This window comes from Rhinoraja longicauda, chromosome 6 (genome assembly GCF_053455715.1).
Source record: "Rhinoraja longicauda isolate Sanriku21f chromosome 6, sRhiLon1.1, whole genome shotgun sequence".
Taxonomy (NCBI): domain Eukaryota; kingdom Metazoa; phylum Chordata; class Chondrichthyes; order Rajiformes; family Arhynchobatidae; genus Rhinoraja; species Rhinoraja longicauda.
In genome coordinates, this window is record NC_135958.1 from 58,657,048 (window position 1) to 58,671,410 (window position 14,363).

The 14,363-nt window shown below is 43.4% G+C and overlaps 1 protein-coding gene across 5 annotated transcripts in view; it reads left to right on the forward strand.

Moving 5' to 3' along the window:
• The first annotated feature begins 5,294 nt into the window (after positions 1–5,294).
• The window catches only part of LOC144594492 (uncharacterized), a 78,746-nt gene continuing 69,677 nt past the window's right edge, over positions 5,295–14,363 (forward strand). For 3 of the 5 annotated variants that reach the window (XM_078401056.1, XM_078401057.1, XM_078401055.1), the window contains exon 1: positions 5,297–5,784. In XM_078401056.1, coding sequence (XP_078257182.1) covers positions 5,392–5,784 — 393 coding nt within the window. In that variant the 5' untranslated portion in view covers positions 5,297–5,391. Of the gene's footprint in view, positions 5,785–14,363 lie in introns of all 5 variants that reach the window. The other 2 variants (XM_078401054.1, XM_078401058.1) reach the window with 2 other exon arrangements.

Consider the following 14,363-nt stretch of genomic DNA (forward strand, 5'->3'; position numbering starts at 1 on the left):
TTGAATGGTTTATTTTGTTAAAAATGTATATAAAGTGAAATCGTTGCTTGTTGATTCACATTCGTCTGAATGAAGACATTTCCAGTTCTGTCCTGAATAGTTGAAATAGTTTGGCATTTATATCTAGACTCGGATATTAAGAACACACGGATGTAGAAGCTGTGCGGAAATATCCTAGGCAGAACACTCATGTTATGGTTCCACATCCAGAATATGGAAATTGTATGATTATTATTTTCGAGATACCAAGGGGAATCAATAGTAAGTAATTTATGCTGAATAAGTCGTCATAGACGGGCCTTTTCTACTTAATCTCTCCCATTAGGATAGTCTCATAGAAGGAATTATTTAATTTATTTAAGACGGTCTATAGTTCATATGATTCCTTCATCTAGGAAACTAAAATTGCATCGCCCTAAAGGATTTAATACTGGATCTCCAGCAGTTGATGGAAGGACATAATGCAGGAAAAATTTCAATTGAAACCAAAACCCAAGCTGCACAGAGGAGCATACACATGAGCTTAAAATGGAGCATCACAAAGCCTATTTCATCATTGAATGATAGAATTGTGTTCTGCTCCAATCTGAATTTTCATGACACATAACTATTACCACTAAGCCTCGGGCAAATATTCTTCAATGAAATATAGACAAGCATATCTAAAATAGCACCAGCCATACTCAGAAAAGACCTACCAATCTCACTAATGCGTGTATCACCAGCAGCATACTATAAAGCTATGATTCTGAAGTCAATAGATGTTAACAAACTTGTGGAGCCCTGTCACATACTGCTATAAGAGCATAATAGACAAAACAGGCATTTGCAACCACCTTCAGCTACATTGGAGTCATGGTGACACACAGTACAGAGATTGGACCTTCGGCTCAACAGCCATAATCACCCATTTACCCATGTCACCCTAAGTACGTAATCTATCTTGGTTACCCTGTGACATCACAACTGTTAAGGCACCATACCATTGAATGTATAAGTCATGCCCTGGTTTGTCTGACCAAAATGCAACACCTTACATTTATCTGAATTAGATACCATCTGCCATTCCAAGGCCCATTGGCCCAATTGATCAAGGCTTCATGAAAATCTTAGATAAGCTTCATTCTCCACTCTACCACCAACTTTGGTGTCATTTGAAAACTTACCCACCTTGCCTCCACTTGCATCCAAATCATTAATACATAGCAAACTACAATGGACTGGACCGATCCTTGTGGCACACCGGCCTTCAGTCTGAAAAACAACCCTCTACCACCACTCTGTCTCCCTCCGATAAACCATTTTTGTATGCAATTTGCCAGCTCGTTCATATGTTCTAACTTTCCAGCCCAGCCCCTCATCCAATAAAGGACACAAAGTGCAGGTGACTCAGCAGGTCAAGAAGCTCTACCGCATGGTGGTGCAGCAGTAGAGTTGCTGCCTTACAGTGCTTACAGCGCCAGTAGACCCGGGTTTGATTCCGACAACGGGTGCTTGTCTGTAAGGAGTTTACGTTCTCCCCGTGACCTGCGTGTGTTTTCTCCGAGATCTTTGATTTCCTCCCACACTCCAAAGACGTACAGGTTTGTCGGTGAATTGGCTTCGGTAAAATAGTAAATTGTCCCTAGTGTGTGTGTGTGTAGGATCGTGCAAGTGTGAGTAGTTGTGGCTGCCTCTGGCCCATAGTACTCAGCATCTGAGAAAACAAGGACCATGGCAATCATCCACAGCACTCATGTAGAAGCTCCTCAACTCATGTTTGCTAAAGATGGACACAAAATCCTGAAGTAACTCAGCAGGTCAGGCAGCATCTCTGGAGAAAAGAAATAGGTGACGTTTCATTTTGGAACACTTCTTCAGACTGAAAGATAGAGAAGGCCAGAACAAAACAGGGCTGGCATCAGATTAGCTCAGGAAGGACGTAGTCCATAAAGGCCCATTGTTGGCTGGGGGAGATGTGCTAACGACAGGGATACAAGGAAGCGAACAGTGGAACTAGTAGGACGATGAGGGTGGCCTTGTGTTTGATAATATCTGCAATGGTTAACCCTTGTCTCATTCTCATGGTTGTATTCAATAATGGTCCTTGAAGTTAATGAATGGTCTCACATCATTAAAATAAATTGAGATGGGTTGTGGTTCATATCGCATAGATGAGGCTCAATGCTCTCCAGAAGTAAATTACTCCACTTTTGTCTGAAGAAGGGTCTCGACCCGAAACGTCACCCATTCCCTCTCTCCTGGATGCTGCCTGACCTGCTGAGTTACTCCAGCATTTTGTGATATCTTCAATTTGTACCAGCATCTGCAGTTATTTTCCTACACCACTTTTGTCATGCTGTTTGTGTAGGCATTGAAAGGTTGGTGTGACTGTTGAGCCCTGGGGCAATCTATTAAGCTCCCCAAAAGACCTGACCTTGTCACTCAGGCAGATGGAATGCGCCACCCAATGGAGCATTCAAAAACATCAAAGACAAAATTACCACCTCCTTCAATGCACCAGCACCACCTTTAGTCAATTGAGAAGGATATTTGAAGATTGGACTCTGAAACAGACAATTTATTCTGAGTCAAGATCACCAAGATAGAAGATTAAAGACTTCCTTGATGAGAACATACAGGGCAAGATTAGCAAGTTTGCTGATGATACAAAAGTTAGTGGTTTTGCGGATAGTGAAGATGGTTGTGAACGATTGCCGCAGGATCTGGACCAATTGGCCAGCTGGGCAGAGGAATGGTTGATGGATTTTAATCCAGAGAAGTGTGAGGTGTTGCATTTTGGGACGTCGAACAAGGGCAGGACCTACACAGTAAATGGTAGGCATCTGGGCAGTGTTGTAGAGCAGAGGGATCTAGGAGTAGAGTCGCATGGTTCCTTGAAGGTCGAGTCGCAGGTAGATAAGGTGGTCAAAAAGACTCTTAGCATTTTGGCCTTCATCAGTCAGAATATCGAGTATAGAAGTTGGGAGGTCATGTTGCAGTTGTATAAGACGTTGGTGAGACCGCATTTAGAATATTGTGTTCAGTTCTGGACACTGTGTTATAGGAAAGATATTGTCAAGCTTCAAAGGGTTCAGAAAAGATTTACAAGGATGTTGCCAGGACTAGAGGGTGTGGGGAATAGGGAGAGGCTGGGTCTCTATTCCATGGAGCGCAGGAGGATGAGGGGAGATCTTGTAGAGGTATACAAAATCATGAGGAATAGATTGGGTAGATGCGCAGATGCTTTTGCGCAGAGTAGGGGAATCGAGAACCAGAGGACATAGGTTCAAAGTGAAGGGGAAAAGATTTAATAAGAATCCGAGGGGTAACTTTTTCACACAAAGGTGGTGGATGTATGGAACAAGCTGCCAGAGGAGGTAGTTGAGGCTGGGACTATCCCAGCGTTTAAGAAACAGTTAGACTAACATGGATAGGACAGGTTTGGAGAGATATGGACCAAGCACAGGCAAGTGGGTCTAGTGTAGCTGGGACATTGTGTCCCTGGTGTGGGCGAGAAGAGCCTGTTTCCACACTGTATCACTCTATGACTCAGTGTAATATCTCCATGATTCCTGGGAAGCTCTGGCCCATGACCAATCAAATTGGAGAAGGAGCAAGTTGAGAACCTCAAGACCATGCAACAGAAGCAGAGGCCCTCCTTAAGTAGCAGAAGGAACGCACCACCTCAAGAAACACCAATAGGCTCCATCAGCCTACCATCTTCTCACCCGGGGAAGAGACTCTGATTCCCATGTTGGTTTCATTCGCCACCAGAGAGGGCACAAAGCCAGAGTGAAAGTAAAACACGAAGTGCTGGAGTAACTCAGCATACACAGTTTAATGTATTGTCACGTGTACTGAGGTAAAAAACTTTCTTGTGTGCTAACCAGTCAGCTGAAAGACTACACGATTACAATCGATCCATCACAATGTACAGATACATGATAAAGGGTGTAAGTAACGTTTAGTGCAAGATGAAGTCTAGTAAAATGCAATTAATATAGTTCAAGGGTCACCAATGAGGTGGATAGTAGCTTAGGACGGCTCTCTAATTGTTGTTGAGATGTTTCAGTTGCCTGATAACAGCTGGGAAGAAACTGTCCATGAGTCCGGAGGTGTGTGTTATCACACTTCTGTACTTGCCTAATAGGCGAGGGGAGAAGAGGGAGTGTCCAGGGTGAGATTCGTCCTTGATTATGCCGGTGGCCTTGCCGAGGCAATATGAAGTGCAAATGGAATGGAGGTTGGTTTGTGTAATGGTCTGGGCTGCGTCCACAATTCTCTTTAATTTCTCTGCAATTTCTTGTGGTCGTGGATGGAGATGTTCCCAAACCATGTTGCGATGCATCCCGATAAAAGGCAGCATCTCTGCAGAACATGTATAGATGACGTTTTGGGTCGGGATCCTTCTTCAGAATAAATATACAATATATTGAGGCACAAGAAACTGCAGATGCTGCAATCCAGAGCAAAACACAGTGTTGGAGTAACAGCAACTCAGGCAGCATCTGTGGAGGGAATGGACAGACAATATGTACAATAAATTGAAGCAGCTGTTTCTTAAATGCAGAAGCAGTAATTTACGCAGAGATAACTAAATTTATATTTATATAGTGAGCAAAACAAAGTGCTGGAATAACCTAGCATGTTTGGTTGCATCTGTGGAGGGAATGGACAGGCAATGCTTAATATCGGGACACTTTACTACTTTGTGTTATGCTCATGATTCCAGCATCTGCATTTCTTGTATCGATATAGTGAGGCAGTGCAAGCATACGAAAATGTGTGTGTGTGTATAATATCTTCATGGTATTCGTTGTTTTATAAGTATATTTATAAGAATAGGAATATGTTCTAAATGGGACATTGTCTGTCCATCCCCGCCACAGATGCGTGGAGCAAGCTTTTTACACGTAATGAATGATGGTGTTGGAGGCAGATACGATAATGTCATTTGAGATACTTTTGGATAGGCACGTGAATATGGAGGGACATGGACCATGTGCAGGCAGATAAGAGTTGCAGTTAACATCATGATCGGTACAGACATTGTGGGCTGAAGGGCTTGCTCCTGTGCTGTACACTTCTGTGTTCAAATAATGTGTATGCCCGTGTTCTCCGGAGATGCTGCCTGACCCGCTGTGTTAATCGAGCACTTTGTTTTCTTGAGATACAGACAACGAGGCGGAGATGAACACAAGGGGGATGCACATGTGCAATGTGTTGGGTTAGCGGTGCCTTTAAACACAAAAGGAGGGCGGGCTGTAGGAAATGACGACCACTTTTAAAATCCGATTCATCCCTCTGTGTCATCTCTGATTTAGTTCAGCAGCCTGGTTGGACGGGAGAACTAGTGGACCGCAGTGGGAGTAGCATTCAAGCGGGTTGTCGCTGCTGCATCAAGCAAGGATGGAGGTGGCAGTGGACGCCTATCTGGCAGTGCCTTTGCTCTTCACCTTTCTGGCCGTCCTGGTGGCCTCTTTGTACCTCAAATTCCGACCTTCGGATGCCAGCGGCAAGGGGGAAGGTGGGGAGGAGGTGAAGAAGAAGGGGGAGGATGAAGAAGTGGAGAAGGAGGCGGCCAAAGTTGACGAGAGCAAAGCCGAGGAGAAGCCCAAAAGCCCGGCTGAGGACGAGAGAGAGACCGAGGGAGGGAGCGAGGAGCCGGGAGTTGGGAAGCCCGAACAAGCCATGGGGAAGCTGAAGATTGAGGAGGTTGGAGCGGCGGACAGTCCGGCCCAAGAGCTTGCATCTGCCCAAGACAGGGACAACCAGGCAAAGCAAGAGGCCACTCGCACCGAGGTAGTACCGCATTCCCAAAGAGTATATTGCAAATGGTGTTTCTCTTTTATGTCCCTCCCCGTTGCACATTTCTTTCTGAAAGAAAAATATTAGTGAAAGTTTTTTTTTTTGTTCCACGCGCCTCTAGCTCTGCATCGGGTGACGTGGATCAAATTCGTCCAAGTTTCTAATACTGGCTAGGATTCGCTCATGGCGTTACACAAAAAGTTGGTATTGTCTGCAACATCTGGTGGTGTTGGGGAGGGAGCGCCGTGCGCTGCTGTGTTGGCACCAGGTCCAACAACCCGATCAATAGCTGAAGACAGCAGTGCGCCGAGAGGCGCCTGGGCTGGCGCTGAGCTGATTAAATTCCATTTTAAAAATAAAAGGAAAGCACGCAGTTTGAGTAATGAAGGGTTGATTTTAAACAAGCTGCACGGTGTGAGTTTATAAACGGGATGCAAAACTACGTATTATTTTCCCTCGTTGAAATTGGATGCAATTCTGAAATTGGTCAGATAACAGCGAGACAACAATGGTTCTAGTGGGTGTGACGCGCTGTCTGACTGCTCCAAGGCAGTCTGGCACTTAAGCAGGTGACACCAACCCGCGACTTGCCTTGCTTTAACGACTTGTTCCCCTGCCTGCCTTCCCATCTTACTCAAATCGTTTATGATCGGTTTCAGTTTGACTTCGAGTTATTTCAGCGACCAAAATGAAGCTTTACTTAACTAACTGCAGGACAAGCTGATTAACTCTCAACCCGTATCTGAGACTTATGAAACCACTCCAATGAGAGACTGTTTAAAATCACGTGGAATAGTTACCTGGTTTGTGTGTTTGGACCTGGGTAAACGGCTCATTTTCCTCCTCTTGACAGTTTGTATCTTAACTAGATATTTGTGATAATTAGGGCCTTTTAAATTCTGGGCAGGAAAATTTCAGTCGGAGCTTGGCAGGTAAACTTGGCGATTGGCCACATTTTGATCTTGATGTGCGACTCGCAGATGTTGAGACTTTGATAATTATGTAAACAGAATCCAGTTAGTGCTGGAAATATTCCTGTAGAATCAGTTAGGTTTTAAATCAAATTAGATTATTGATGTGAACTAGCAATGATTTTCCCTTGTATTATTAGTCAGAATATTTCAGAATCTAAATTGTATCATATTTATCAAAGTGGCAGTAAAACGATGTTCTGTTCAGCATCCAGTCTATTTAATTATTCTAATTCGGGAGTGAAATAATGTAATTGCAGGAGATTTGATAAACATTAATTGGAAGAAATATTCTATTACATCCTTCAAGGTGAATTTGACAAGATGAGGAATTAATATTTTCCATGGGATGTGGGTGGGGTTGTTCATGTGAATTGACAGTTCCGTTTTTTAAATGGTTGCACTGAGCAGAAACTAAAAGCTAATTTCTGGGTATCAGGCTGAGGTGCATCTGGTCTTCAGTAGTTGAGTAAATGATAAGAACATGAAGCTTAATTCATGTTGGCTCTGGTTATTTGCAACTTTAAACAATGCTAGAAGGGTGACCTCTCTGGCTCCAATCTTTTTATCACTGAGCTGAAGTAAAAATGCCCACCCCTTACCCCTCAGTTTGCATTGCTGATAGTATTTGGGGCAACTTGAAGCATTGATCTGAAAGTTCTTGTTTAGGAAAACCTGCCCAGAGTTTCACCATAAATGTCCCTTCATAGAAACTATGTTAGACTTTAGAAAATTTGTTGGGGTTGGGCTTGCATGATTACTTTTTCAGTCTGTCTTTCAAAGAATTGTTCTGCTTAACAATACAAAATTGCTACTGAAGGATGTATGACCTCAGTGCTGTGAGCAGAAAATTGGCTTCACTTGAAGGGGCGTTGAGGAATGTTCATGATGCAGGGAGTAGATAATATTGTCTCTGGCACCACAGAGCTTTATAGGCACCTTTTTATTCAGAAATAGAATAAATATTAGAATGCAGAATTTAAAGTTATAAACATTTATACAATGTCTGTACACTTATCATTTAAACATGGATGGCCAGTGCCTTCAGGAAATTGAAGATTTGGCTCTACCTTTTTTCAAATTTGATGCATTTTGTCAGGTTCAAAACTTGCAACGTTAGAGTTGATTTGTTTGATGGTGTAGTAACTTTGACTAACTTATTGAACAAAGGGAATAGATTCCAGTGCTCTACGTGTGTAAAGTCTAGCTTTTGTGAAGGAGCCTTTTTTTCCAATCAAGGGGCTCCTTGCTTCTGGTCAGAAGAAACCTGGCAGGAATTTTTCTTTAGGGTGTAGGAAGCTGAGGGGTGACCTTATTGAGGTGTACAAGATCATAAGGGACATGGATAAAGTGAACGCTCAGTCAATTTCCCAGGGGAAAGAATTCCCAAAACAGAGGGTTAAGGTGAGAAGGGAGAGATTTAAGACGGAACTTAGATGGGGGGGGGGGGGGGGGGGGGGATGGAGGGTTTAGCTTGGAGGATAGTTTTCCATCTGAAATTAGCTACTGGTGGAAGCTCTAGAAACAGATACAATTACTTTTCAATGACATCTGGACAGTTAATAGATAGGAAGGGTTTGGAGGGCTATTGGGCAAATGCAGGTGAATGGCACTAGCCCGAGATGCAAACTTGGTTGGCATAGGCAAGTTGGGCCAAAGGGCCTGTTTCCCTATTGTATAGCTCTATGCCTGAGCTCAAAATCCAAATTAGATTTTTTTTAAATGTTATTTCAAGTATATTGAAAATCCAGTTTTGTTGGAGCAAGTGTAACTTTATCCATGTCATACGTGTTTCAGGATGAGTACAAGATTAGCACAAAAACATGATTTGTTAGTTGCATAATTGTCAAACACTGAGCAACCAAGTCCAAAGGCAGTTTATTACTAAGCAAGGTAAAGATACTGTACCACAGCCTTTGACATGTCTTATTCTTGGCTATTACAACAAGAGATATCAATTTTCAATGGCACTGAAGAATGAAGCAAGGGTGTCTAAACAGTGCGTTATTGGGTATCTCTACTTCACTGCATCTGTGGAAGGAATGGACAGCCGATGTTTTGATTCCAAACCTTTGTTTATTCTTTAGAGTGAAGGGTTCTGACCTGAAACATCATCTATCCATTCTTTCCAGTGGCTGCTAGACCTGGTGAGATCCTCCAGCAGTAAAATTTTTTGTTATCGATTCCAGCATCTGCAGAACGTTGTGCCACCACCATTGAAACGAATAGTTTACTACTACCCCTCCCTTATCGAGTTGAAGGGCACTAAGGCACAGAAACAGGCCCTTCAGCCCATCTTGTCCATGCTGAATAAGTTGGCATACTCCAATAGATCCTGAAATATTGTTCATTCCAGCAGCTGTAGTTTCTTGCAGCCCAATTGTTTAAGCCATGTTTGTGTTTAACCAGTTTAATGTAGTTGGAGCTGAGTTAATGAACATACTGCAGTGCACATGGCATGCTTGAGTTTCCAAAGGGCTTTAGGTAAAGTGCTGCAACAGACATATGGGCAAAATTAAGCACATGGGAGGAAGGGATATCGATAACCAATTTCATATCCATGCTAAGTAATAAACAAGAGAATCAAGCAGGATATGGCATTGTTCAGGGATTCACGTCAATGTAACTTTTTTATATTAACGGTTTAAACTTGCAAAGGTTGATGCAAGTCACGTTCTACATTTGCAGAAGACAAAACATTGCAATACTTATCACAAAGTGTGAAGAAGTTGCTGATTATAACAAGATAGCAGCTGATAAAATGACCAGCATTGCTGGTTGTGTTTTTAATGTGAAGAAATATGAGCAAACATCTTGGTAGCGGGAATAAATAATGTAGAATAAATTGTGTAGGAGCACAGGGACCCAGGGGTACCAAAATCTGGGCTTCATCAGTGGAGGCAGAGAGTAAAAAGTGGAGAAATTGTTGCTGAACCTAAGCCTCTGAGCTAAACTCAACCAGATACCACTTTTAATGGTAGAATATGAAAGCGTTGGATTAGTTGCATGAATGATTACAAACACAAGGATGGATTAGAGGCTGTGGTATTTTTCATCAGAGAACCAGGGAAGATTTGATCCTGTATGCATTAGGAGTCTGGACAAAGGGGATCGTGGTAGGCTGTTCCCTTTGTAGTTGGATTAGAGGTCCCGTTTACAAACTATAGGGGGAGAGAATTGACAAGAAGTGTATTGCAGTGTGATTTGTAAACTTTAATGCACTGTCTACAGATGTGGTAAAGGCAGATTCCATTGTGGTCTTTGAGGGAATTGGATAATTAGATGGGAGAGACTTTGAAAGAAGGGCTTGGCATTGGAACATATTGTTGTAGTGCAGGACCAGTGATGTTATTGGACAATACCCTTATTTTGTACTTTAACTATTGAATTCAAACATTTATTCTTAAAACCAGTACACTTTTCTAGTGATACAAATAATGGGACATTCTTAAATGGGACAGTAAACTCTATCTTGGGCACTGTCCAGAGCACTGATTAATTCTTTGCTTTCTGAAAGAAGTGTTTTCACATCTTTGAACAAGCAAGCACTCTACAGCCAGAGCTTTTTTTTTTTGTGGTTGCCAATAAAGGGAACAAGAGCTGATTTTATGCTTTACACAGTATCTCAAATAGGAATGTACTTGAGACCTTTTTGTATAGACGTTGGCTGCCCTGGGCACCTTTAACCTGTGCATTGGCAATAATTCTTCCTCGTAAACCACCATCACCATTCATTTTGCTTGCATCGAAGGTAGTAGTCATGTGCTAACTGAGGTCCTTGGGTAAAGGAAGCTTTAAATCGGTTTATTTATTTTATCTTAGCGGGAAGTTTTCTTTGTCGATGTCTTGTCCGTTTAGGCACATTTTGTCTATACTGCTGGTCGCTATTTAAAACTGGTGTATAAAACTTTTAGGATGTATCTTGGGAGTTCTCTTTCCCAGAAGGTTATGAAGATGAGGTATTGACAGAATTAAATATGAAGGGGAATGATTGGGGTGTGAAAGGTCATGGAGGACTGGGGTAGATCAGCTAGACTGGCTAATCCTGCTGTTTGAAGTCTGTTCCATCCTTGGAATTTTAGCTGTTCAAATAATAGTGGACGCTAATTTTGTTTCAACATCTTGTTGATGGTATATTGCAGATGCTCTAGTGGGTTTATCTTGGCACCATACCCATATTGTTCAATTGCCTGTCTTATTTTTTCCATTTCAAGCACATCTGTAACATAGAGGGGCAACCCCCAAAAGATATGAACGCTTGCCTTTTTAAAAGTGAAGACAGATTGGCGATGAAGACACTGGAACTCTAGATGCTGGAATCTTGAGCATAAAACAAACTGCTGGAGGAACTTGGCACCTGTGGAGAGAATGGATGGATAATGCTTGGGGTTGGGACCATTCTTCTGACTGATGGAGTGGGGGGGGGGGGGGGGGGGGTGATGGTGGTGGTACAAAGCCTGGCAAATAATAGATGGATATAGGTGAGGTGGGAGGGGTAATTGGCAAAGTGTGGAGTAAGTGACAAAGGCTGAAGGTGAAAAGGGTGTCGGATAAAGAAAAAAAAGGAAGTGAAATGTTAAGACAGGAAGATGGGGAGGGGATAAAAAGTAATGGACTCGGATGGGAGTATGGAGGGGAATGGAGGAAGATAACTGAGGGTGGGAGAAATCTGCACCGGGATGGGGTGCAGAGGAATGCAGGATTGTGGTGTGTTACTTGAAATTTGAGAATGCAATGTCATACTGTTGGTTTGCAAGCTACTCGCACAGAATGACATGTTGGCATTCAATAGACAATAGACAATAGACAATAGGTGCAGGAGTAGGTCATTCAGCCCTTCGAGCCAGCACCGCCATTCAATGCGATCATGGCTGATCACTATCAATCAGTACCCCGTTCCTGCCTTCTCCCCATACCCCCTCACTCCGCTATCCTTAAGAGCTCTATCCAGTTCTCTCTTGAAAGCATCCAACGAACTGGCCTCCACTGCCTTCTGAGGCAGAGAATTCCACACCTTCACCACCCTCTGACTGAAAAAGTTCTTCCTCATCTCCGTTCTAAATGGCCTACCCCTTATTCTCAAACTGTGGCCCCTTGTTCTGGACTCCCCCAACATTGGGAACATGTTATCTGCCTCTAATGTGTCCAATCCCCTAATTATCTTATATGTTTCAATAAGATCCCCCCTCATCCTTCTAAATTCCAGTGTATACAAGCCCAATCGCTCCAGCCTTTCAACATACGACAGTCCCGCCATTCCGGGAAATAATCTAGTGAACCTACGCTGCACGCCCTCCATAGCAAGAATATCCTTCCTCAAATTTGGAGACCAAAACTGCACACAGTACTCCAGGTGCGGTCTCACCAGGGCCCGGTACAACTGTAGAAGGACCTCTTTGCTCCTATACTCAACTCCTCTTGTTACGAAGGCCAACACAAGACACACAATTACAATTTTTAACACAAACAGCCATCACAGTGATTGCTCCAGGCACACCCTCACTGTGATGGAAGGCAAAGAAAAGTCTTATCTCCTCCTCATTTTTCTCCCGTGGTGCCACGAGGCGATCGAGGCTCCCGACTTTTGAAGCCCCCACCGGGCAATGGAAAGTCCCAAGGCCGAGCCGAGCAGGCCGATGAAGGTCCTGAGCCCCCACCGGGCGATGGAAAGTGCCGCGGCCAGGCCACGCAGGGCGATGAGGGGCCTGGGAGCGGGTCAATCAAACCTCGGGCTCCGGGGCGGTCGAAGCTGCTACGGCTGGAGCTCCCGAAAGCCGGTCGCCAGCCAGGGACCTGCGAACTCCCGATGTTGCGGTCTGCAGGGCCCACGGCCGAAGCTTCCGAGATGGTGAGTCCAGGCCCTGCGACCGGAGTCTTCAAGGTCGATCCCAGCTGGAGGCCGGCGACTCCTGTTAGGCCGTAGCGCGAACGGAGACACAACACGGTAAAGGTCGCATCTCCGTTGAGGAGGAGATTGGGAAAAAAGGTTTCCCCACCCCCCACCACCCCCCACATATATACAGAGTTAAAAATAAATCAAAAGAAACATTTAAACGATAACAAAGACAAAAAAAAAAAAAAAGACAGAGACTGCCGGTGAGCCGCAGCTGCAGAACGCAGCCACGCCCCCAGGGCGTGAGATAATCTTGAGATAATCATGATGACATTCCCATGCATCTGCTGCCCTACTACCTACTGGTATCAATGTTCTCAAGGGATGTTGAAGCTGAACTCGAGGGATGTTGAAGCAAACTGAGAATATATCGTAGGCACTAGGGCCTACAGATGCCAGTTTACAAAAAGACAATGTGAGTAACTCAGCGGCTCAGGCAGCATCTCTGAAATATGGATTGGTGATGTTTTGGGTCGGGACTCTTCTTCAGACCTGTTCATGTTCTCCAGAGATGCTGCTTGACCCACTAAATTTCTCCAACACTTATTGAGAATATGCTGAATGTTCTTAACTTGTTGATGGTGCAAAGCTTTGGTATGGGAAGGTACTTTGATTGCTGCAGTCACCCGGTTTGTTTGATCACCCAGTCTCTGGCAGTATTTGGCTGGTCTAGTTTATATTCTGGTCAGCGGCTTCGCTGTTCCTTGCCACTCATCAGTTGCAGTCTTGCGCCTGAATGTTGACAGTCTTGTGCCAGTAGGCAGATGTTCATAATTTCCTGAGTTGCAAATGGAACTGATTTTCAGTATCATAGTCATGCAGCGCAGAAATGGGACCTTCAGCCCAAGCTGTTGGCTCAGATGAGTAATTTGGTACTAATCATAATTCTAGGATCCATTTAGTTAAAAATGGCGGCGATATCATGTGCAGACCAGGATCAAGGGGCAAATTGGATTCCTTCCTGCAATACTACATGTTTCTGGTCACAATTGATCCATGTTGCAGATTTAATTTGGGTGTGAATTCTCAGCTGTTTCCGTGGATTCCACCTCTCTCAATTCTGGCATCAGAACAACAGTTCAGTAATTCAACCATTGCTACTGTACTCTGTCAAAATACATTGGTGCAAGGTTCTACAAAAGGAGGTAATGGGGTAAGGAGAGGCATCCAGTTAAGTGATCGCGTGATTATTATATAGCCTTGATTGCAAGCAGGTAATATTTGTAGGAATATAATCTGTACCATAGAAACGTGCCATTTTGCATGCAGCAAGCTGTGTTAATGAGAACTGTTCTGTGCTGGTTTGAGATAAATATTGGCTAAAATATGGGAATATCTTCATTTTCTATAAAGCCAAGGCACATGTATCTCTCGAGGTAGATTCATAAGAACCCCCTCTTTGTAACACATCCTAGTGTATGTCATTAGGGTAGAAGTTAATCATAATTCATTATTGCAACTATTGTCAATAGAGCTACTGTGCTTTAAAGTAGTGGAGTGAACTATGGAAATTAATCTTTTAACACTATCTTTGTTTTCAAGGGGATGTGTAGAGGAGCTTGGTGGTAAGGCCAATTTTTTTGTTTCTGTTTGGTTTGAGTACTTTAATGCCTATTGCAGTTTGAGGAGAAATTGGTTGCACTTAATGTATTTCAATGCATTTAAATTGATGCATTTTGTGTTTACAAACTGGTTGAAAGCCAGCGTTG